The sequence below is a fragment of the Oncorhynchus mykiss genome, chromosome 3, assembly GCF_057628025.1.
Source record: "Oncorhynchus mykiss isolate SJ-2025 chromosome 3, ASM5762802v1, whole genome shotgun sequence".
Taxonomy (NCBI): Eukaryota; Metazoa; Chordata; class Actinopteri; order Salmoniformes; family Salmonidae; genus Oncorhynchus; species Oncorhynchus mykiss.
The window spans coordinates 63,802,871-63,827,129 of NC_143024.1; the positions used below are offsets into that span (position 1 = coordinate 63,802,871).

General features: G+C 41.7%; 1 protein-coding gene across 1 annotated transcript in view; it reads right to left on the minus strand.

The window, feature by feature from the left end:
* LOC110520175 (contactin-associated protein-like 5) overlaps positions 1-24,259 on the minus strand; it is a 119,712-nt gene that overhangs the window by 67,560 nt on the left and 27,893 nt on the right. Inside the window, exons 3-5 of the mRNA XM_021597305.3 lie at positions 21,971-22,164; positions 14,966-15,113; positions 9,088-9,291 (exon numbers count right to left, since the gene is read on the minus strand). Of these exons, the coding sequence (XP_021452980.2) occupies positions 9,088-9,291; positions 14,966-15,113; positions 21,971-22,164 (546 nt within the window). The remainder of the gene's footprint in view (positions 1-9,087; positions 9,292-14,965; positions 15,114-21,970; positions 22,165-24,259) is intronic.

Here is a 24,259-nt window from a genome sequence, read left to right on the forward strand (position 1 = left end):
TTCATCGGCAGGGACTGGGAAACTGGTCAGAATTGAAGGAATGTTGAATGGCGATAAATACAGGGAAATTCGTGAGGAAAACCTGTTTCAGTCTTCCAGAGATTTGAGACTGGGACGGAGGTTCACCTTCCAGCAGGACAATGAGCCTAAGCAGACTGCTAAAGCAACACTCAAGTGGTTTAAAGGGAAACATTTAAATGTCTTGGAATGGCCTAGTCAAAGCCCAGACTTCAATCCAATTGAGAATCTGTGGTATGACTTAAAGATTACTGGACACCAGCGGAACCCATCCAACTTGAAGGAGCTGGAGCAGTTTTGCCTGGAAGAATGGGCAAAATTCCCAATGGCTAGATGTTCCAAGCTTATAAAGACATACCCCAAGAGACATGCAGCTATAATTCCTGCAAAAGGTGGTTCTACAAAGTATTGCCTTTGGGGGGTGAATAGTTATGCACGCTCAAGTTTTCTGATTTTTTGTCTTATTTCTTATTTGTTTCACAATAAAAAAAAATAATAATCTACGAAGTGGTAGGCATGTTGTGTAAATCAAATGATACAAACCCCCCCAAAATCTATTTTAATTCCAGGTTGTATGGCAACAAAATAGGAAAAATGCCAAGGGGGGTGAATTATTTCACAAGCCACTGTATTCCACATTTTCTTGTGTTATTGCCTGAATTCAAAATGGATTAAATCGTTTTTTTTTCCCTCACCCACCTACACTGCCGTTCCAAGCAAAAAGGCAGTAACTGCTCATTTGGTCGAAAGTTAATGTCATTTTTGCTACCTTAAATACATGCTTAATCGTGTGGACAAGTATCCTGCCTCTATTGTATTTTGGGGAAAATGGGGGTCATGTTAGCTGTAACTGCATAAAGTTACTGTGAAACAAAGGTAAATAAAAGCCATTTTTCTCAGTTCCACACTATGTGCAAGCCTTATTTGCCTGTTAGGGTATGTTTTTAGACATTGTGAAGGAAGCCTGTACAGAATAAAAACATTCCAAAATATGTTGTAACACACAATACCCAATAATGACAAAGTGAAAACATGTTTTGGAAATTTTCGCATATGAATTGAAATAGAATACAGAAATATCTAATTTACATAAGTATTCACACCCCTGAGTCAATACTTTGCAGATGCACCTTTGGCAACAATTACAGCTGTCTTTGTATGTACACAGTCTTTCTGTGTAAGTCTCTAAGAGATTTCTACACCTGGATTGTGCAACATTTGCCCATTATTCTTTTAAAAATTCTTCAAGCTCAGTCAAATTGGCTGTTGACCTTTGCTAGACAACCTCTTTCAGTTGTTGCCATACCTTTTTAAGTAGATTTATGTTAAAACTGTAAATTGGCCACTTAGGAACATTCACTGTCTTTTTGGTAGCAACTACAGTGTATATTTGGCTTTGTGTTTTAGGTTATTGTACTGCTGAAAGGTGAATTCATCTCCCAGTGTCTGTTGGAAAGCAGACTGAAGTAGGTTTTCAAATAGGATTTTGACTGTGCTTAGCTCCATTCCATTTATTTTTTATTCTGACAAACTCCACCGTCCTTAACAATTACAAGCATACCCATAACATGATGCAGCCACCACTATGCTTGAAAATATGGAGAGTGCTACTCAGTAATGTGTTGTATTAGATTTGACACAAATATAACACGTCGCGGACCAGGATGTCTTGCTCCCAGACAAGACTAAATAACATTTTTGCCCGCTTTGAGGTGCCACTAGCACGGCCCGCTACCAAAACCTGCAGACTCTCCTTCACTGCAGTCAACGTGAGTAAAACATTTAAACGTGTTAAGCCTCGCAAGGCTGCAGGCCCAGATGCTATCCCCAGCCACGTCCTCAGAGCATGCGCAGACCAGCTGGCTGGTGTGTTTACGGACATATTCAATCAATCCTTATCCCAGTCTGCTGTTCCCACATGCTTCAAGAGGGCCACCATTGTCCCTGTTCCCAAGAAAGCTAAGGTAACTGAGCTAAACGACTAACGCCCCGTAGCACTCACTTCCGTGCTTTGAGAGACTAGTCAAGGACCATATCACCTCCACCCTACCTGACACCCTAGACCCACTCCAATTTGCTTACCGCTCAAATAGGTCCACAGACGACGCAATCGCAACCACACTGCACACTGCCCTAACCCATCTGGACAAGAGGAATACCTATTTGAGAATGCTATTCATCGACTACTGCTCAGCATTTAACACCATAGTACCCTCCAAACTCGTCATCAAGCTATAGACCCTGGGTCTCGACCCCGCCCTGTGCAACTGGGTACTGGACTTCCTCACGGGCCGACCCCTGGTGGTGAGGGTAGGTAACAACATCTCCACCCCGCTGATCCTCAACACTGAGGCCCCACAAGGGTGAGTTCTGAGCCCTCTCCTGTACTCCCTGTTCACCAACGACTGCATGGCCATGCACACCTCTAACTCAATCATCAAGTTTGCAGACGATACTACAGTGGTAGGCTTGATTACCAACAACAACGAGACGGCCTACAGGGAGGAGGTGAGGGCCCTCGGACTATGGTGTCAGGAAAATAACCTCACACTCAACGTCAACAAAACAAAGAAGATGACTGTGGACTTAAGGAAACAGCAGAGGGAGCACCCCCCTATCCACATCGACGGGACAGTAGTGGAGAGGGTAGTAAGTTTTAAGTTCCTTGGCGTACACATCACGGACAAACTGAAACGGTCCACCCACACAGACAGCGTCGTGAAGAAGGTGCGTATATATATCACTAGCCACTTTAAACAATACTACTTAATATAATGTTTACATACCCTACATTACTCATCTCATATGTATATGTACAGTGCCTTGCGAAAGTATTCGGCCCCCTTGAACTTTGCGACCTTTTGCCACATTTCAGGCTTAAAACATAAAGATATAAAACTGTATTTTTTTGTGAAGAATCAACAACAAGTGGGACACAATCATGAAGTGGAACAACATTTATTGGATATTTCAAACTTTTTTAACAAATCAAAAACTGAACAATTGGGCGTGCAAAATTATTCAGCCCCCTTAAGTTAATACTTTGTAGCGCCACCTTTTGCTGCGATTACAGCTGTAAGTCACTTGGGGTATGTCTCTATCAGTTTTGCACATCGAGAGACTGACATTTTTTCCCATTCCTCCTTGCAAAACAGCTCGAGCTCAGTGAGGTTGGATGGAGAGCATTTGTGAACAGCAGTTTTCAGTTCTTTCCACAGATTCTCGATTGGATTCAGGTCTGGACTTTGACTTGGCCATTCTAACACCTGGATATGTTTATTTTTGAACCATTCCATTGTAGATTTTGCTTTATGTTTTGGATCATTGTCTTGTTGGAAGACAAATCTCCGTCCCAGTCTCAGGCCTTTTGCAGACTCCATCAGGTTTTCTTCCAGAATGGTCCTGTATTTGGCTCCATCCATCTTCCCATCAATTTTAACCATCTTCCCTGTCCCTGCTGAAGAAAAGCAGGCCCAAACCATGATGCTGCCACACCATACCACAGTGGGTATGGTGTGTTCAGGGTGATGAGCTGTGTTGCTTTTACGCCAAACATAACGTTTTGCATTGTTGCCAAAAAGTTACATTTTGTTTCATCTGACCAGAGCACCTTCTTCCACATGTTTGGTGTGTCTCCCAGGTGGCTTGTGGCAAACTTTAAACGACACTTTTTATGGATATCTTTAAGAAATGGCTTTCTTCTTGCCACTCTTCCATAAAGGCCAGATTTGTGCAATATACGACTGATTGTTGTCCTATGGACAGAGTCTCCCACCTCAGCTGTAGATCTCTGCAGTTCATCCAGAGTGATCATGGGCCTCTTGGCTGCATCTCTGATCAGTCTTCTCCTTGTATGAGCTGAAAGTTTAGAGGGACGGCCAGGTCTTGGTAGATTTGCAGTGGTCTGATACTCCTTCCATTTCAATATTATCGCTTGCACAGTGCTCCTTGGGATGTTTAAAGCTTGGGAAATCTTTTTGTATCCAAATCCGGCTTTAAACTTCTTCACATCAGTATCTCGGACCTGCCTGGTGTGTTCCTTGTTCTTCATGATGCTCTCTGCGCTTTTAACGGACCTCTGAGACTATCACAGTGCAGGTGCATTTATACGGAGACTTGATTACACACAGGTGGATTGTATTTATCATCATTAGTCATTTAGGTCAACATTGGATCATTCAGAGATCCTCACTGAACTTCTGGAGAGAGTTTGCTGCACTGAAAGTAAAGGGGCTGAATAATTTTGCACGCCCAATTTTTCAGTTTTTGATTTGTTAAAAAAGTTTGAAATATCCAATAAATGTCGTTCCACTTCATGATTGTGTCCCACTTGTTGTTGATTCTTCACAAAAAAATACAGTTTTATATCTTTATGTTTGAAGCCTGAAATGTGGCAAAAGGTCGCAAAGTTCAAGGGGGCCGAATACTTTTGCAATGCACTGTATATACTGTACTCTATATCATCTACTGCATCTTTAGGTAACACATGTATCACTAGCCACTTTAAATTATGCCACTTTGTTTAAATACCCTACATTACTCATCTCATATGTATATACTGTACTCGATACCATCGACTGCATCTTGCCCATGCCGTTCTGTACCATCACTCATTCATATATCTTTATGTACATATTCTTTATCCCTTTACACTTGTGTGTATAAGGTAGTAGTTTTGGAATTGTTAGATTAGATTACTCGTTGGTTATTACTGCATTGTCGGAACTAGAAGCACAAGCATTTCGCTACACTCGCATTAACATCTGCTAACCATGTGTATGTGACAAATATGATTTGATTGATTTGATTTGTATTCAGTACAAAAAGTACAGGCTTTATTCTGTACAGGCTTCCTTCTTTTCACTATGTCAATTAGATTAGTATTATGGAGTAACTACAATCTTGATGATCCATCCTCAGTTTCCTCCTATCACAGCCGTTAAACTCTGCAACTGTTTTAAAGTCACTATTGGCTTCATGGTGAAATCTCAGATTTTCCAGTTTCCTTCCTCTCCGGTAACTGAGTTAGGAAGGATGCCTGTATCTTTGTAGTAACTTGGTGTATTGATACACCATTCAAATTGTAATGAATAACTTCACCATGCTCAAAGGGATATTCAATGTCTGCTTTTACATGATTTACCCATTTACCAGTAGGTGCCCTTCTTTGTGAGCCATTGGAAACCTCCCTGGTCTTTGTGACTGAATATGTGTTTGAAATTCACTGTTCAACTTACAGATAATTGTATATGTGGATACAGAGATGAGGTAGTCATTCAAAAATCATGTCAAACACTAGTATTGCACACTGAGTGAGTTCGTGCAAATATTATGTGACTTGTTAAGCAAATATCTACTCCTGAACTTATTTATGCTTGCCATAACAAAGGGGTTGAATACTGATTCAGCTTTTCACTTTTAATTAATTTGTAAAAATATCTTAAAACATAATTCCACTTTGACATTATGGGGTATTTTGTATAGGACAGTGACCAAAAATCTAAATGTAATCAATTTTGAATTCAGGCTGTAACACAACAAAATGTCCAGAGGAGTGAATACTTCCAGAAAGAACCTAAGGAAAGACCCAAAGGGAGTGCCAGATATAGGTTAGGTAATAAGTGAGGTAATGGAGTCCAGCTGTGTCTGATGATGACTTGCAGGTGCACGTAATGATGGATACCAGGACCGATAGATAGTATGCCGGCATCACCAAACGCCGGAGGGGAGGAGTGGGAGTAGAGGTGACACTGCTACCGCATGTCAAGTCTGGAACCAACAGGACCTTGAACAGCTTCTCCCCCCAAGCCATGACCGCTAAATAGTTAGTTAAATTGTTAACCAAATAGCTACCCGAACTATCTGCATTAAACCCTTTTCACTAACCTTTTTGACTCATCACATACCCTGATGCTACTGTTTGCTATTTGTCACTTTATTCCTAGAAATACAGTATGTATAGTTGAAGTCGGAAGATTACATACCCCTTAGCCAAATACACTTAAACTCAGATTTTCCTGATATTAAGGATCACCACTTTATTTTAAGAATGTGAAATGTCAGAATAATAGTAGAGTGATTTATTTCAGCTTTTATTCCTTTCATCACATTCCCAGTGGGTCAGAAGTTTACATACACTCAATTAGTATTTGGTAGCATTGCCTTTAAATTGTTTAACTTGGGAGAATAGTTGTGGGTAGCCTTCCACAAGCTTTCCACAAAAAGGTGGGTGAATTTTGGCACATTCCTCCTGACAGAGCTGGTGTAACTGAGTCAGGTTTGTAGGCCTCCTTGGCTTTGTGATGGCCACTGAAATACCTGGATGTATTTGTCTGTCAATTATATGCATAGTCGAGCATCTTTTCGTGACAAAATATATAGAAGTTAACTTCTTCGATATAGGGGGTGCTCTTTTAATTTTTGGATGAAAAACGTTCCCGTTTTAAACAAGATATTTTGTCACGAAAAGATGCTCGACTATGCATATAATTGACAGCTTTGGAAAGAAAACACTCTGACGTTTCCAAAACTGCAAAGATATTGTATGTGAGTGCCACATAACTGATGTTACAGAAAAAACCCAGATAAAAATACAATCAGGAAGTGCCGCATTTTTTGAAACCGCCTCATGGCAATGACACCTTATATGGCTGTGGAGGAGCTAGGAGTCAGCTTACCTTTTCCACGTTTTCCCCAAGGTGTCTGCAGCATTGTGACGTATTTGTAGGCATATCATTGGAAGATTGACCATAAGAGACTACATTTACCAGGTGGTCGCTTGGTGTCCTTGGTATTGCGTAATCTCCAGCTGCAGTATTTTTCAGTTTGGCTCTGATGAGAAACCGACTGCCAGGAATGATTTTTCATCTAATAGAATTGTGAAAAACACATTGAGGATTGATTCTAAACAACGTTTGCATGTTTCTGCTGATATTATGGAGCTAATTTGGAAAAATGTTTGGCGTTGTAAGTGACTGCATTTTCAGATTTTTTTATTAGCCAAACGTGATGAACAAAACGGAGCTATTTCTCTTACACAAATAATATTTTTGGAAAAAATGAACATTTGCTATCTAACTAAGAGTCTCGTCATTGAAAACATCCGAAGTTCTTCAAAGGTAAATTATTTTATTTGATTGATTTTCTTGTTTTTGTGAAAATGTTGCCTGCTGAATGCTAGGCTTAATGCTATGATAGGCTATCAATACTCTTACACAAATGCTTGTGTAGCTTTGGTTAAAGCATATTTTGAAAATCTGAGATGACAGTGTTGTCAACAAAAGGCTAGGCTTGTGTTTCAATATATTTATTTCATTTCATTTGCGATTTTCATGAATAGGAAACGTTGCGTTATGGTAATGAGCTTGAGGCTATGATTACGCTCCCGGATACGGGATTGCTCGACGCTAGAGGTTAAGCCATTTTTCCACAACTTTGGAAGTATGCTTGGGGTCATTGTCCATTTGGAAGACCCATTTGTGACCAAGCTTTAACTTCCTGACTGATGTCTTGAGATTAGCTTCAATATATGCACATAATTGTTCTTCCTCATGATGCATCTATTTTGTGAAGTGCACCAGTCCCTCCTGCAGCAAAGCACCCCCACAACATGATTCTGCCACTCCCGTGCTTCACGGTTGGGATGGTGTTCTTCGGCTTTCAAGCCTCCCCCTTCTTCCTCCAAACATAACGAAAGTCATTATGGCCAAACAGTTCTATTTTTGTTTCATCAGACCAGAGGACATTTCCCCAAAAAGTACGATCTTTGTCCCCATGTGCAGTTGCAAACCATAGTCTGGCTATTTTATGGCGGTTTTGGAACAGTGGCTTCTTCCTTGCTGAGCGGCCTTTATATAGTTTGTTAACAAGAGTGTATGTAAACTTCCGACTTCAACTGAACTTATCTACCTCAATTACCTAGGACATATGCACATCGACTCGGTCCTGTTACGCCTTGTATATAGCAAAGTTAGCGTTACTCATTGTGTATTTATAAATACTTATATTGTTATTACTTTTATTGTTATGTTGGGCTCCTGAGTGGCATAGCAGTCTAAGGCACTGCATCTCAGTGCAAGAGGTGTAACTTACATCCGGCCATGATTGGGAGTCCCATAGGGCGGTGTACAATTGGCCCGGGTTTAGCCGGGGTAGGCAGTCATTGTAAATAAGAATTTGTTCTTAACTGACTTGCCTAGTTAAATAAAAAATATATTTAACTGTTCTATTATTTCTCTATTTTCTTTCTATCTGCATTGTGGGAAAGGGCCCTGACAAAGATCCATTTCGGATCGAAACGTTGTCAATAAAGCGGTGAATTGGGAGCTTTAACAGTGTGCGGGCCTTCTTGTTCTATATAAGGGCCCTTAATTAAGCATGTCATTGTTAGTCCACACCTGTTGTTTACGAAGCATCTGACGAATTACATTTATTTTATTTTATCCCTGCTAGCTAATGTTTTTGCTTGATTATGACAAGCTCATAATCAAGTAAACCTGACAACATTTTTGATGAATGTTGCCAGCTTGCTTTCAGTGATATTTCAACTAGAACTGGCTAGCTACTGTCCTTGTTTGTTCTGATAGAATGGCAAAGACACACCCACATCAAACCACACCCCTTAAGATAACTCTCATTTGCATTCAGTGATGGCAGCAAGCTTTTCTTAATGAGCATTGACGAAAATGAGGCCAAATCAGGAAGTGCAGTTGTCCTTTAAGAATTATCTTTCCCAGCTCAACTGCTCACAATGTGGATCCTTAACAGTCTGAGTCCAACTAGAGCTCAGGTGCAGTGGTAATTGGAAGGGGAGTAGAATACAAACATCCAGACTGCTTCCCAGACTCATTTTAAGGTTCAAAGGACTCCTCCATCCTTACCCAGAGTGCCGTGTGTCCTGTTACCCATGATCTCTAATCTCTGACCTCTAACCCCTGACCTGTGTGAGCAAGGTTGAGGTGCAGGGCCAGCAACTTACGTAGGTTGAGGTAGAGAGCCAGCATGCCTTAGTGTGACAAACTCACTCAGGTTGAGGTAGAGGGCCAGCTTGCCCCGGTGTGACAAACTCACCCAGGTTGAGGTAGAGGGCCAGCCTGCCCCGGTGCAGCTCCAGAGTGATGTAGTCGCCCCTCTGACCCTCTCCGTGGAGCAGCACCCCCTCAGCCTGGCGGCTCTTGAATCGCAGCGAGATCACATCTTTCACCGTGCTCATGGACTTCTGGTTAAACCGGTAGAGCAGGGAGCTTCTGCCATCAAAGTCTGCCACGTACGATTCTAGATGAGGATTGAAAGAAGATCAAAGAATCATTGCTTTTTAGAAAATGGCCTCAGTTATGGCACTGTGTCACGTCTGAGCTGTGAGTTTTCTGTTGCCAGTACTTTTGAGAGGAATTGAAGTGGCAAGTTACATTTCTTTTTACAGAATTGACTTTTCACCACAAATTCTGATTGGAAGTATATGTCAAACTTTTTCTATTTATTCTGAGGTACTTTTATCACAACTCTCTAGCTCTGTCTAATACATTATCTAACACTGCGCCTCTGCTCCATGCTCAGTTCATGTGGATGGGCCTGAACTGAAGATATACTGTAGTGAGCTTCAGCAGCAGGAGAAATGTTGAATTCCTGTTTTTAAAGCCTGAATACATTATATTTTCTGATGGGATTCAGTTTCTGTAGGCAAAGCTGTCTGAATAAATAATGCAATCTCTAACATGCACCTGCTATTCCAACACAGAACTGAGGGAGGGTGATGTGCCTAGAGAAACAAGGGAATCAGCAATGAGTAGGAGAAAACTTGACGTGTTTGGGCAAGCTGTTCAACTAACATTTACATTACATTGTATCAAAGACATGACTTTGCTATCGTGTATTTAAAGAATGTTTAACACATTCGTAATCACACAAACACAATTCTAGAATCGCCCTACCTCTTAGAATTGTTTACTCAATCGAATAAGTAAAAATAATAACTAAATCTATGTTTATTGGTCACGTATACAGATTTGCAGATATCTCAGGTGCAGCAAAATGCTTGTGTTTCAAGCTCCAAAAGTGCAGTAATACCTAGCAATAAAAAACAAGACACACATAATCCAAAAAGTAAAGAATAAAGAAAATAGTCCAGAATATAAATATATACAGTATCAGTCAAAAAATTTGGACACACCTACTCATTCCAGGGTTTTTCTTAATGTTTTACTATTTTCTACATTGTAGAATAATAGTGAAGATATCAAAACTATGAAATAACACATGCTGGTTAAGTGTGCCTTAAATTCTAAATAAATCACAGACAATGTCATCAGCAAAGCTCCCCCACACCATCACACCTCCTCCTCCATGCTTCACGGTGGGTACCACACATGTGAAAATCATTCGTTCACCAACTCTCACAAACACACGGCGGTTGGAACTAAAAATCTCAAATTTGGACTCATCAGACCAAAGGACAGATTTTCATTGGGCTAACATCCATTGCTTGTGTTTCTTGGCCCAAGCTAAATTTCTTCTTCTTATTGGTGTCCTTTAGTAGTGGTTTCTTTACAGAAATTTGACTATGAAGGTCTTATTCACGCAGTCTCCTCTGAACAACTGTTGTTGAGATGTGTCCGTTACCTGAACTCTGTCAAGCGTTTATTTGGGCTGCAATTTCTGAGGCTGGTAACTCTAATGAACTTATCCTCTGCAGCAGAGGTAACACTGAGTCTTCCTTTCCTGTGGCAGTCCTCATGATAGCCAGTTTCATTATAGCACCAATGATGGACTGTCGTTTCTCTTTGCTTATTTGAGCTGTTCTTGTCATAATATCTTAGTCTTTTACCAAATAGGGCTATCTTCTGTATACCACCCCTACCTTGTCACAACACAACTGATTGGCTCAAACGCATTAAGAAAGAAAGAAATTCCACAAATTAACTTCTAACAAGGCACACCTGTTAATTGAAATGCATTGCATGAAGCTGGTTGAGAGAATGCCAAGAGTGTGCAAAGCTGTCATCAAGGCAAAGGGTGGCTACTTTGAAGAATCTCAAATATTAAATATATTTTGATTTGTTTATCAATTTTTTGGTTAATACATGATTCCATATGTGTAATTTCAAAGTTTTGAAGTCTTCACTATTATTCTAAAATGTAGAAAATAGTAATAATCAATAAAAACCCTGGAATGAGTAGTTATGTCCAAACCTTTGACTGGTACAGTATATATTTATTCATTGCATTGTGAAAGTATTCAGACCCCTAACCTTTTTCCACATTTTGTCTTGTTTCAGCCTCATACTAGAATGGATTTTAAAAAATCCTCATCAATCTACACACAATACCCCATATAAATAAAATCAATACCTTATTTACGTAAGTATTCAGACCCTTTGCTATGAGACTCAAAATTTAACTCAGGTGCATCATGTTTCCATTGATCATTCTTGAGATGTTTCTAAAACTTGATTGGAGTCCACCTGTGGTAAATTCAATTCAATTGATCATTTAGAAAGGCACACACCTGTACACATAAGGTCAGAGCAAATACCAAGCCATGAAGTCGAAGGAATTGTCCTGTAGAGCTCCGATACAGGATTGTGTCGAGGCACAGATCTTCTTTTTTTTTACAGCAGTGGCTTTCTGCCTCAGGGCCTGGACAGCTTGATATCATTGATGGAATTCCCACGTTTATCAAGCCATTTTGCAGGAGAATGTAAGGCTATCTGTCCGCTAATTGAAGCTCAACAGAAGTTGGGTGATAAAACAGGACAACAACCCAAAAACACAGAAGTAAATCAACGATAGAATGGCTTCAACAGAAGAAAATATGTCTTCTGGAGTGGCCCAGTCCTGACCTGATCCCGATTGAGACTCAACTGATCCGCAACTACAGAAAACATTTGGTTGAGGTTATTGCTGCCAAAGGAGGGTCAACCCGTTATTAAATCCAAGGGTTGACAAAAAATGCACTGTCAATGTTTACACGGTGTGTTCAATAAAGACATGAAAACGTATAATTGTTTGTGTTATTAGTTTAAGCAGACTGTGTTTGTCTAATGTTGTGACTTAGATGAAGATCAGATACAATTTTATGACCAATGTATGCAGAAGTCCAGGCAATTCCAAAGGGTTCACAAACTTTTTCTTGCCACTGTATTGTTGATACCTACATCGCGCATTGATTGGAATCACACTGTTGCTCTCTCATTTAGCTATTTGCGCCTTACGTGGTTGTTGTGGATGGCTGTTCACAAATCTAAATGTGTATTTGAATATATATAATTTAATCGTATTATTATATGTAGTAGTGTAAAGATCGGACCGAGATGCAGCGTGGTAAGTGTCCTTGGTTGTTTATTTAAAAACATAAACTGAACCCTCAATGAATACAAAACAATAAACGTGAACAAAACCGAAACAGTACCGTGTGGCGAACAAACACAGACATGGAAACAATCACCCACAAAACAACAGTGAAACTCAGGCTACCTAAGTATGATTCTCAATCAGAGACAACTAACGACACCTGCCTCTGATTGAGAACCATACTAGGCTGAACACAGAAAAGCAACCTAGAAACACAAAACATAGAATGCCCACCCAACTCACATCCTGACCAACTAAAACAAACAAATAACATAAGAACTAGGGTCAGAATGTGACAGTACCCCCCCCCCCCCCCCCCCAAGGTGCGGACTCCGGCCGCAAAACCTGAACCAATAGGGTAGGGTCTGGGTGGGCATCTGTCCAAGGTGGCGGCTCTGGCGCTGGACGTGGACCCCACTCCGCCCCATCCCGCCTCTGTGGCCTCCTAGGAACGGCGACCCTTGCCGCCGACCCTGACCTGGGAACCCTAATAAATAGGCCCACAGGACTGAGGGACAACTATGGACTTAACAAATTCCTCCGGACTGAGGGGCAGCTCAGGACTGAGGGGTAGCTCAGGACTGAGGGGCAGCTCAGGACTGAGGGGTAGCTCAGGACTGAAGGGTAGCTCAGGACAGAGAGGTAGCTCAGGCTGGTTGACGGCTCTGGCAGCTTCTGGCTGACTGACGGCTCTGGCAGCTCCTGGCTGACTGACGGCTCTGGCAGCTCCTGGCTGGCTGACAGCTCTGGCAGCTCCTGGCTGGCTGACGGCTCTGGCGGCTCCTGGCTGGCTGACGACTCTGGCGGCTCCTGGCTGGCTGACGGCTCTGGCGGCTCCTGGCTGGCTGACGACTCTGGCGGCTCCTGGCTGGTTGACGAATCTGGCGGCTCCTGGCTGGCAGACGAATCTGGCGGCTTCTGGCTGACTGACGACTCTGGCGGCTCCTGGCTGACTGGCGGCTCTGGCGGCTCCATGCTGACTGGCGGCTCTGGGGGCTCATGCTGACTGGCGGCTCTGGGGGCTCCATGCTGACTGGCGGCTCTGGCGGCTCATGACAGACTGGCGGCTCTGGCGGCTCAGGACAGACTGGCGGCTCTGGCGGCTCAGGAAAGACTGGCAGGTCTGGCGGCTCAGGACAGACGGGCAGGTCTGGCGGCTCAGGACAGACGGGAGACTCTAGCAGCTCTGGACAGGCGGGAGACCCTAGCAGCTCTGGACAGGCGGGAGACTCTAGCAGCTCTGGAGAGACGGGAGACTCTAGCATCTCTGGACAGGCGGGAGACTCTAGCATCTCTGGACAGGCGGGAGAATCTAGCATCTCTGGACAGGCGGGAGACTCTAGCAGCTCTGGACAGGCGGGAGAATCTAGCAGCTCTGGACAGGCGGGAGACTCTAGCATCTCTGGACAGGCGGGAGACATGGGTGTGACTCAGTCTCCAGGCAAAGGACAGCCCTTCAGTTGACATTAACAAGATTTGCAATAAGTGGGTGAACATTAAGAAATTAAATCTGCATTCTAATGTTGAAATATTTATTCTGTTGGTGTAATTAAAGTAGACATGTTATGTTTGAATCATGCTAATTTGGGCAGTACCGACCACAGTTAAGCAAATGACAGCTAACTTCAACATTTTTCATTGATTGTGCCCGGATCTTATGCATGTCTGTAAATCATTTTAGAGGATGTATAAAAGTCAGACCTTCCTATCAGCAAGATTTCCATAATGATTATGATGAGCCGAATACAGATTCCAGGGGCTTACCTATAAGTGCAACTTTGTCATCTATGACATGTTCAATGGTACTGCGTGGCACCAAGATTTTTCACTTCCCCTCTGTATTTGCTCGTTGTTAGAGCACTCCGGAGTTTCATTTTAACATTGAGGTGCATGTCACGCAGCATTTATTAGCAGAGCACACATTCATCCAACATTAATACAGGGATCATGCTGTGGAACAGTTCGGCATTATGAAAGTGCTCACTCAGGGTTAATTGTAACTGTCTTTCACAAAGCAGTAATTCACTGGCTGATCCAGTTAATGCTGCTTCAGAATGTGTGTGAGAGGCATCCCAGTTACTCCCCTTTATTTATTTAGCATTACCCAGGCAGAGACTGGCTCTCAACTGGCACGCCTGGCTGGCTGTCACTGTCTGCCTCTATTAACTGGTGAGGACTGTGTTCCGTCAGTATTTGCTTTGATCTTGTATGAAGGAAGGCATGCCAGAAGGAAATGTCTCTTCAGTTAGCACATACTGTATATCTTATTAAATAGTGGGCAACAATGTAAAGGATGGATACAATGACATTACTGGCTAGCATAATGCTATTTTCTCATGGATTCCACCGTCAACATGGGGATACAATCAGCCACATGATAGATGACAAGCCCCAATGATAAGTGTTAGAGTCTGGACAGGTCTGAACATGCTCTTGTTAGAGCAATGTCCAATGCAGTCCAGGAGTCCCACAGAGTGAATACCAAATGGGTTGGAATCACAGATGCCAGAACATTATGATATTAGCTCAATGTGTATGGAGTTATTATGATATTAGCTGAACGTTTGTTTTCTGTAAGGTTGGTGGTCTGGTCACTCACTGTAGGCACAGCCGTACACCTCCACTCTGAGTCCCACCCAGCCACTGGGGTTCCAGTCCAGCGGGACGAAGCGCAGGAAGCGGCTTCTGATAGAGTGGGACAACTTGTGGTGGACGACGCCATCAGCGTTCACGTTCCCCACAAACCTCTGGAGACACACAGAGAGGAAGGAGAACAGGCAGAAGGGTTACATAAGATGCATTAAGTGTCTTTCATCGTTCATGCAGCGTCACTACAGTAACCTTAAGCGCACCCTGAGAGGTGGAAAAGTCAAATGCAAATTTAATGAAGATACTCATCATATTTAAGTCATGACTGAACATTCATCCATTCTCAAAGGAAATATTGAGGGCAACACAAATGGACAAACTCTCTTTGTTCTCCATCCATTGTACAGATGGTAGTTCTCAACTGTACAATACATGTTTTGTTACATATTTTGTTAACAAGTCCCAGTACATATCAACACCTTCCAAGCACGTGTCACAGTGTCTTTAGACACATAGGCCTACACCCACGCGCACACAGTATACAAAATATCATGGTCACTAGATACGGACTAAGGACACCCATACAGTGAAATCATAATGATGCAGATTCTGTCCTGCATTTTGCGTTGTTGTACTGTGGCTTCTGTGCACACTGTTTTACTTAATGAAAACACTTTGATACCACAATATGAATAGCAACATGGCAAAAGCTATTTACAATTCAATTTGCATGAAGTCATTAGTATTCTGTTTGAATTAGAATGGCCTGGAAACATATACTATACCCTGCATGGTGCAATTTCATCATTGTTTTCCTTTTTCTGTTTTCCAAGTGTCAGCTTTCATAATATTGGATTTTTTTCCCCCCTTTCATTAGGATTTATATAGCAGGATATGTTTATTAATAAATAAAAAAAATTCAAGGCACTCCCCCCCAAATGGTTTCCCCCCTAATGACTATAATATACAAATGCCATTTAATTTCTTGATATTAAAATCTCTCCTATATGTCCAGGATATCTTAGCATTTCATAATCATCTCATCAATAGCATAGAAGAAAATGCCTTACCTAGAACGTAGACAATAATTGTAATTCAATAGAATGTATCTATCAGCGTTATCTAGCATCGTTTGGGTCAATGACACTCTTCATTAAATCCTTAAATCAACAGTATAGGCATGCAATACTGATCAGTAATTCTCTCTTTGTAACATTTCTGTCTCTTGAAAATTAAGTAAGGGAATCACCACTGAAATGACTTATGATTCAATCATACTGTCAAGCCCAAAGGTTTGTGTTGAACTGAGTAAGACCCAGAGGCAGTATCTGCATGTCTCCCTGTTGGCTGCAAGAATCATGGTTAAACTCTATTCAGATAGAGAAAGTGAGTTGAGTGAGTAGTGAGTGAGTACACATACGTACAGGCCCTCGAAGGTAATACAAATCGTCATGAGTGTCAGCTCTTTCTCTCAAATTAGTCATACAGCAGACCAAAAAGACACATTTTTTGTTTGATGTTTTGACTGAAATGGATGAGTGCATGGTGTGTGTGACCGTGGAAACACATGTACAACAAGTGATTCAGCAGGGACAGTGACTTTAAGCTTTGCAGCTTGCTTTACATAAGTCCCAGCAGTCATCTTGCGTCATATCAGGAACATCAGTCTCCCGCAAGAGTGATCTATTTTAAAGCACAATGGAAACTAAACCCTGTCCCAGAACAACCCTTGTTATTCCAGAACTGAAAAAATGGCGACAACACATCCGCCCAATTACTGTGCAGATGTGAACCAGAGTCTTTGGCTAGAACCCTGAGGGGACAGAATACCTCCCATTGGACCACAGGGCTTTAGGTTTGTCACTGTCCACATAAACAGCTACTAACCCCACAGTGACTTCATTATTTCTATTCCTGTATCGACTCTTGAACCAACGGCCTCCCTCCCATTCATTAGGACTCTTTACTCTTCCTCTACTGTGATGAGGTCCCTAATGTCATGCACGTCAGCTGAATGCACACTAGCTCTAGGGTAAAATATTCACTCCCCTGCTATACGAAAATTTAGGATAATAAAATTCTAAGACAATATATTGTAACAACATAGGCAAATGGCATGTCTCCTCGTGTCATGTAGACATTTGAAAGGATATGAAAGCTCTCTGAGGATAGTTTCTACTATTTTGAAGCATTGTTCACTCGATGCAAAACAAACATACAAACAGTACATTAAACAAAGGAAGATGTATTGAGTTTTAGAAAATAATGCCCCAGTGTTTCTTTTAGCTACAGTACAAGCTTTAACGTATCTTCCTTCCCCTTGCAGAAAGATGCTTTATATGGTCCCTTGAGCCGGGCGGACTTAGCTATGTGTCAAACACAAAGAGCACCTGAGTGCCATGGTTACCGGGCTTACAGGGGAGGCAAAGGCAGCCAAGTTCTCCCAAGGGGTTACGCCAAGCGCTTTCTTCATTCCACTGTCTCTGATGCTCTGCTACACTTGCACATAGGCAAACATCAGAGACAATCTATTATTTACTCTGTTCAATGAGGAAGAAAACACAGAATAGCACCTGGGACAGAAACTTTGAGAAAAGATGAGTTCATTATTCATCACAGTACGTCTACATGTTGCATCGCTTCTGTCTGAGGCATCAGAAACTGAAGATAAAATGTAACAAAAACATACTTGTAAATACTGATATATGATTAGCCATTCTCTGATATGGAATACATTTGAGTTAATAATCACAGATGCTGTGATCTGATGAGATGTTGGTATACTTTGTTTAAGTAAGTCAATATTTATTTATTTGAAAGGATGCTGTCTCCCATATTGATATCTACGGAATCAAGCTCTTGCTGTCCTCAGAACCGCCATTGAAACAATATTGACTCACAACAACAATGGAGACAGAAAACACATTGATGCATTAACCAAACATGTACTACTGCTACTCAAGAAAAGCAGATTTCTTAGGATATAAGGAAAAACCGATGAAGCTCCTTAAAAGAAACCCAGTGAAAGCAATTACAATTTCCTGACGTCATAATTTGAAAATTAGAAAACTAGTAAAATTCAGGGAAGTAACTATCCTGGTTGACTCACGTGGTACACAGCAAGGGAGAGATGTGACACACTAGTCTGGACAGGAGTCAGTTGTAAATGGAGTATTCGTGCAGAAATGTGCTGTTGTTTGATTGGTTCTCTCTCAAAATATATATATATATATATATATATTTCCTGGGGGTTGAGGCCTCAGGTTGTTTGGATTTGAAAATCAAACAGTTGTATTGTAAAGGGGCGGAGCTCGAGGGCTGTGTGTGGTTGTACATGCGGGTGTTTGAGTCAGAAAGACACAGAGGTTAAAAAAATCCCAGACCCCATTATCGATTGCATTGTGCCTACAACATCACGCAGCCTTCCCAGACTCTGAAGTCAGAAAGACTTTGAGTTTGTTGTTAGCTAAACTAGAAAGCTACTACATTGCAGAGACTATGGACCACAATGATTGCTAATTCTGCTGCTGAAAAAATATTCTGCATGTGTGAAATAGGACCAACTAATTCCTGTTTGAGGACAAATAATAGGCCACTATGTGACTTTATGGGTCTAGTTAAAGTACCAGATAGGGAGCAATATCATTATGTCTACTTCTTCACAAATACTTGCCAGATGTTGATATGGGGTGCGTTTGTAAATTCATTCTGGCTACTCCGATTTGAGTATGGCAGAGCGCAGAGTAATTGATTAATTTATGAACTCGGCAAAAAACAGAATGAAATAGTCGCCAGCAGCACAGTTACAGTAACTAACCCTCTTGATAACATGAAACAGTCTAACCAGCTCTGCTAGGGCGAGTAAAATGATCAGAGTTAGGAGTTCTCTCATTTGATTCTGGAAGTAGCTAGCAAGCTAGCCAACTTTAGCAAGTTTTTGGTGCATGACTGACATTGTGAGGTCAGAAGGCTCGGATCAACCCTAACACTTGGCCAGAGCCAAGTATAAATATTCATGCTCATAGTTTTCTAAAATGTATGTGTACGTTGTCATTCAAATGTAATCCAAGCTAACCGTTAACCTCTGTTTCTTGGAAGTTAACTTTCACTCATCATCAACATCACCAATCTTTGTTTAATATTAAGCTATGTGTTAAACAAGTGAGATATCCACCCATGGAGATAAATGTGTCTTCTTTTCGCCAATTACTCAGCATCAGTTTGGAGCTTCCGATCCCCTCGACAATCCCAACGAACCTTCCATCAATTAGACCCGGAGAAGATCTACACTGACCACCAGACCATGCTCTTGCACCCAATCTTCACATGGTAATAGACTCCATATTGATTGGCCTGTGGGCTGCTCAAGCCTCCCTGTAATGGAAGACTTGAGAGCTGGATATTAGAAATGAACTGAAAGTATGGAGAGCACATGATCTGATGTATCTGGTCATGTGGTCAATCAGGGGTTATGAGAGCCCGGGAGCAGCACTGAGCACTAATGGGAGGTCTGTTAATCTGTTTATCGGTCACACTTTGAATGTTTAATGAAGCCTCCATAAGCCCTTTATAATGCCTACATAACTGCATGACAAATCATGTATGCAAATGTCCTTATGTGACCCCTTTCTCAAGGTTCAAAACATAAATGAGACATAAAATGTAAGATGGCTTCAAGATGCATAGGTTTAAACAAAGCACAACCTGTTTATATCGAAGGCTCCGTTTTCTCCACATTTGTATGCAGAAAGGCCAATGTTGTAGCTGCTCTGGTCTTTCACAGTCTTTGATCTTGGAAACCTGGTGAAAATTACCAGCAGCACGTCAATGAATACCATTTTCTAAAAAAGGTGGCCCTGTCAATTTAAAAAAATATATGTTTCTGAAAAGTGCTGTGCTCCTACATCAAAAGAATCACTGAAACCCTTCATGGAAAATGAAGAGTGGGTTGAACCTGGGAAACCTTTTCAGCACAATGGTTTGAATGAGTGACATCCGCTGCTTCTTTATCAAGGGCAAAGTCTCTCGGAGAAGAGAAGCACCAACCTAATGAGATTTGCTGGTGGAATAAAGGTTCAATGAAAAATACATGTTCATTCTTATGGTTATCAGCACCTTTTAGAACATTATGGTGTGCAACATAATTCATGTTGTGTTAACCCTTTCATACATGCCCTGTAGGCAGAATTAGCTTATGACCTCTGCTATAAGATTATCATTTAGAGACAAAGTTCATAATTTATCATCTCAAATGTCAAATACATAACCATCAAATACTTACGATGTAACTTGCGTAGCAGAATTGTAGTTCATTTTGTGAGAAATATTTCATTTTCAACTGCTATGTAATGGTTAACCAAAAATAATCATCATTACCTTGGTCTATTTTTTTTAAATTTGTTAATCTGTCAGAAAAATATGATGCCCTCTCAAAGTTATAGCTTTTCTTTTTATTAACAAGGCTGTTGACATTATTTTGGCAATTTCCATTCCTTTCTTTGAATGGCAATACTTTCATGACAGACAAAGTACATGCATTTATGTCAAGCAAAGTACCACTGAGTATAGACTATGCCCTTGAAAACTATTATTGAGATGACAACCTATGAGGCATGAAAGCGTCTAAAATGCATGTCTTTGGGGAAGACATGCGATGACAGTAATAACTGTGTAGCAACAAGCACTCAGAAAGCCCCTGCACTCAGCACTTTCCACTACGAGGAATCAAGGTTCACCTGCCGTTAAGTGACAAAGGCTAGGAGATGAAGAGAGATGAGGGTGTGGAGAGATATGTGTCAATGTCAGCTCTATAAGAGCCCTAAGCTGGCTTGTCAGCACAAGCACATTCAGAGCCACTACTCTGAATCTAATGGATCCTACACCTCTCACACCAACAACAATACTACAAGGTTTATGACTGCTTGGTTTCGAGTGACACCAACTAATAGAGAGGTCACTGAAATTGCCGTGGCACCATCTGCAACGCCTCTATGATATAGGAGTGTCGTTGGTCTATAGCTGGACCTACCCTTTATGACTGCTACATGAGCAGCAGCTGAGCTCAGTCATACTGTACATGAAGAAGAAAAGGTGCTCTTTCATCCATGTGTTTCTGAGCATGTGAGTGATGAAAAGTTCACACCTCCAGGTCGGGACGCTGCATCCATTTTGATGAGGCCAAAAGAAAATGGACATGATAAGTCAATCAATCTTTTCTCCTGTAATGTGACTTTGCATTGGCCATACAGGTGCATGTTTCCTCTACTCTCTACTAACACACTGAACCTGAGGGGAAAAAATAGAGCCAAGTGCAATATTTCTAAATCATCAGTGGACATGGATAACAATTCTTATTCCACACTCTGGAAGGGTGTGATAGAGGAACCTGTGTGTATGTTTGTCCATGGGGTATAGTTGCCTGATGAGTACGTGCATCTGCAAAATCCCTCCTTTGTTAGGATTTCAAATCCAAGTTGGGATTTCAAACCACAGGAACAAAAAACAGTCAGACTCAAAAAATCTTGATCAACCGTTACTCTGTCCCTCATGGCAACGCTAAAATGAAGTAAAGACTTGAAAGAGTGGATTAAAACTCCCTTGTATCTGGCAGAGTGAAGATAGAGAGAGCTCAGACACTGAGTCATATGTTTCTTATCCAAGAGTCTTATTTAGCAGTGTCACTCTTCCATAGACTTTTTGTCATTCTTTCATACTTTTAGTCTGACTCAAATCCACTTCAGCAAACCCAAACATTGCAGTCAGCATGTACTGCTTCTGAGTTGACAGGTAGGAGGCAAACTAGCTAGCTATGTATCTTCCCAAGGAATTCTGACGTTACTGGCAGATACAGCTTTATTTGACGCCTTCTTCCGGGCGTTGTCATGGGGAATGAGAACGATAGTTATAGATCTGAAGCTCTCACATATTATTGAACACAGCCTGCAAAAATGTTTAAAGGATTCAAACGGAGAACAGAGCCTATCATGGTACAGAAATCATTAGCGAGGAGACTCACCCCAACCCCATCCTCCTGTCGGTATTGCTTCCAGGCTAGGCCGGTGTCACTGAAGAGCAGCAGGTAGCCGCTGACCCAGTCTGAGCTGCCGTAGCGCCCCTGTGTGGCGACGGCCGTCACCTCCATCCTGTCCCTGAGGTCCAGCTGCAGCCACGGCTGTCTGTCTGTCACCTGGGGAGACCAGCCTCCCGCTCCTGAGACCAGAGAAAGAAGAAACATTTCAGGACAGGAAGGTGCAAAGAGTGACCTAGCATGGCTAGGTGTGACACAGCATGAGTAGATAGACAGACAGACACGCACACAACCCCAAACAGATAGGTAGTCCAGACAGCTATCTCCAGTGAGAAAGATTATTTTCCTTAAAGCTCAAGCCAGAGCGAATATAGAGTGTGTGGGAGAGAGTGGGATTGTGTTTGGTCACTGGTCACTGTTGCAGTTATTATGTCTGTAGGGCTGTGAGTCAGACAGAAATAATAGAGAATTTCTTGGCATGTGGGTTAACTCATACAGACTCACTGGCTGTACTCTACTATATGTGTTCATGAGCACGATTGTCTAAACTCTGTCTAAAAGCAGTTTAATGTGGCATTATTGGAGGTGATTCAGACAGTTTTGGCAATGCCTTTGCACCCTTAGACTAGTCAGTCCTTTGAGCCGGATCGGAAACAATTTGAACCAAGGGTTTTTCTTTCTCATCTTTGTAGTAGTGAACCATTAATGGCTTCAATCATGTAGTTGTGCCTTAGAAAACAATTAAATAAAAACAAAAGCAACTAACTTTGATTCTGGTCTGGTATTCAGCCTTCTATTACACATAGCCGTTACTCTAAAATGTGGACACGGTCTTGATATCCCTTAGCCTGTGGACCTAGTCTCCCAGAGAAACTAACAGAGAAACAGACATGCTAGCAGAGATGTATTAATAGCCTATCCTCCGACTGCATTGAGATTCTGATACAGTAGTATGTATTTCCCAAACCCTGAAAGGACGTACAGTATAGAAAGTATATTAAGCTATCTTTAAGCTATGTATTTCCAGTATACAGTCGTGGCCAAAAGTTGGGAGAATGATACAAATATTAATTTTCACAAAGTTTGCTACTTCAGTGTCTTTAGATATATTTGTCAGATGTTACTATGGAATACTGAAGTATAATAACAAGCATTTCATAAGTGTCAAAGGCTTTTATTGACAATTACATGAAGTTGATGAATATTTGCAGTGTTGACCCTTCTTTTTCAAGACCTCTGCAATCCGCCCTGGCATGCTGTCAATTAACTTCTGGGCCACTGGTGGCAGCCCATTCTTGTATAATCAATGCTTGGAGTTTGTCAGAATATATGGGTTTTTGTTTGTCCACTCGCCTCTTGAGGATTGACCACAAGTTCTCAATGGGATTAAGTTCTGGGGAGTTTCCTGGCCATGGACCCAAAATGTCGATGTTTTGTTCCCCGAGCCACTTAGTTATCCCGTTTGCCTTATGACAAGGTGCTCCATCATGCTGGAAAAGGCATTGCTCATCACCAAACTGTTCCTGGATGGTTGGGAGAAGTTGCTCTCGGAGGATGTGTTGGTACCATTCTTTATTCATCGCTGTGTTCTTAGGAAAAATTGTGAGTGAGCCCACTACCTTGGCTGAAAAGCAACCCCACACATGAATGGTCTCAGGATGCTTTAGTGTTGGCATGACACAGGACTGATGGTAGTGCTCATCTTGTCTTCTCTGGACAAGCTTTTTCCAGATGCCCCAAACAATCGGAAAGGGGATTCATCAGAGAAAATGAATTTATCCCAGTCCTCAGCCGTCCAATCCCTATACCTTTTGCAGAATATTAGTCTGTCCCTGATGTTTTTCCTGGAGAGAAGTGGCTTCTTTGCTGCCCTTCTTGACACCAGGCCATCCTCCATGATGACGGCATGTGTTTCCTTGCAGGTAACCATGGCTGACAGAGGAATAACAATGATTCCAAGCACCACCTTCCTTTTGAAGCTTCCAGTCTGTTATTCGAACTCAATCAGCATGACAGAGTGATCTCCAGCCTTGCCCTCGTCAACAACGAGAGAATCACTGACATGATGTCAGCTGGTCCTTTTGTGGCAGGGCTGAAATGCAGTGGAAATGTTTTTGGGGGATTCAGTTAATTTTCATCGCAAAGAAGGACTTTACAATTAAGTGCAATTAATCTGATCCCTCCTTATAACATTCTGAGGTATATACAAATTGCCATCATACAAAATGAGGCAACAGACTGAAAATTTAAATTTGTGTCATTCTCAAAACTTTTGGC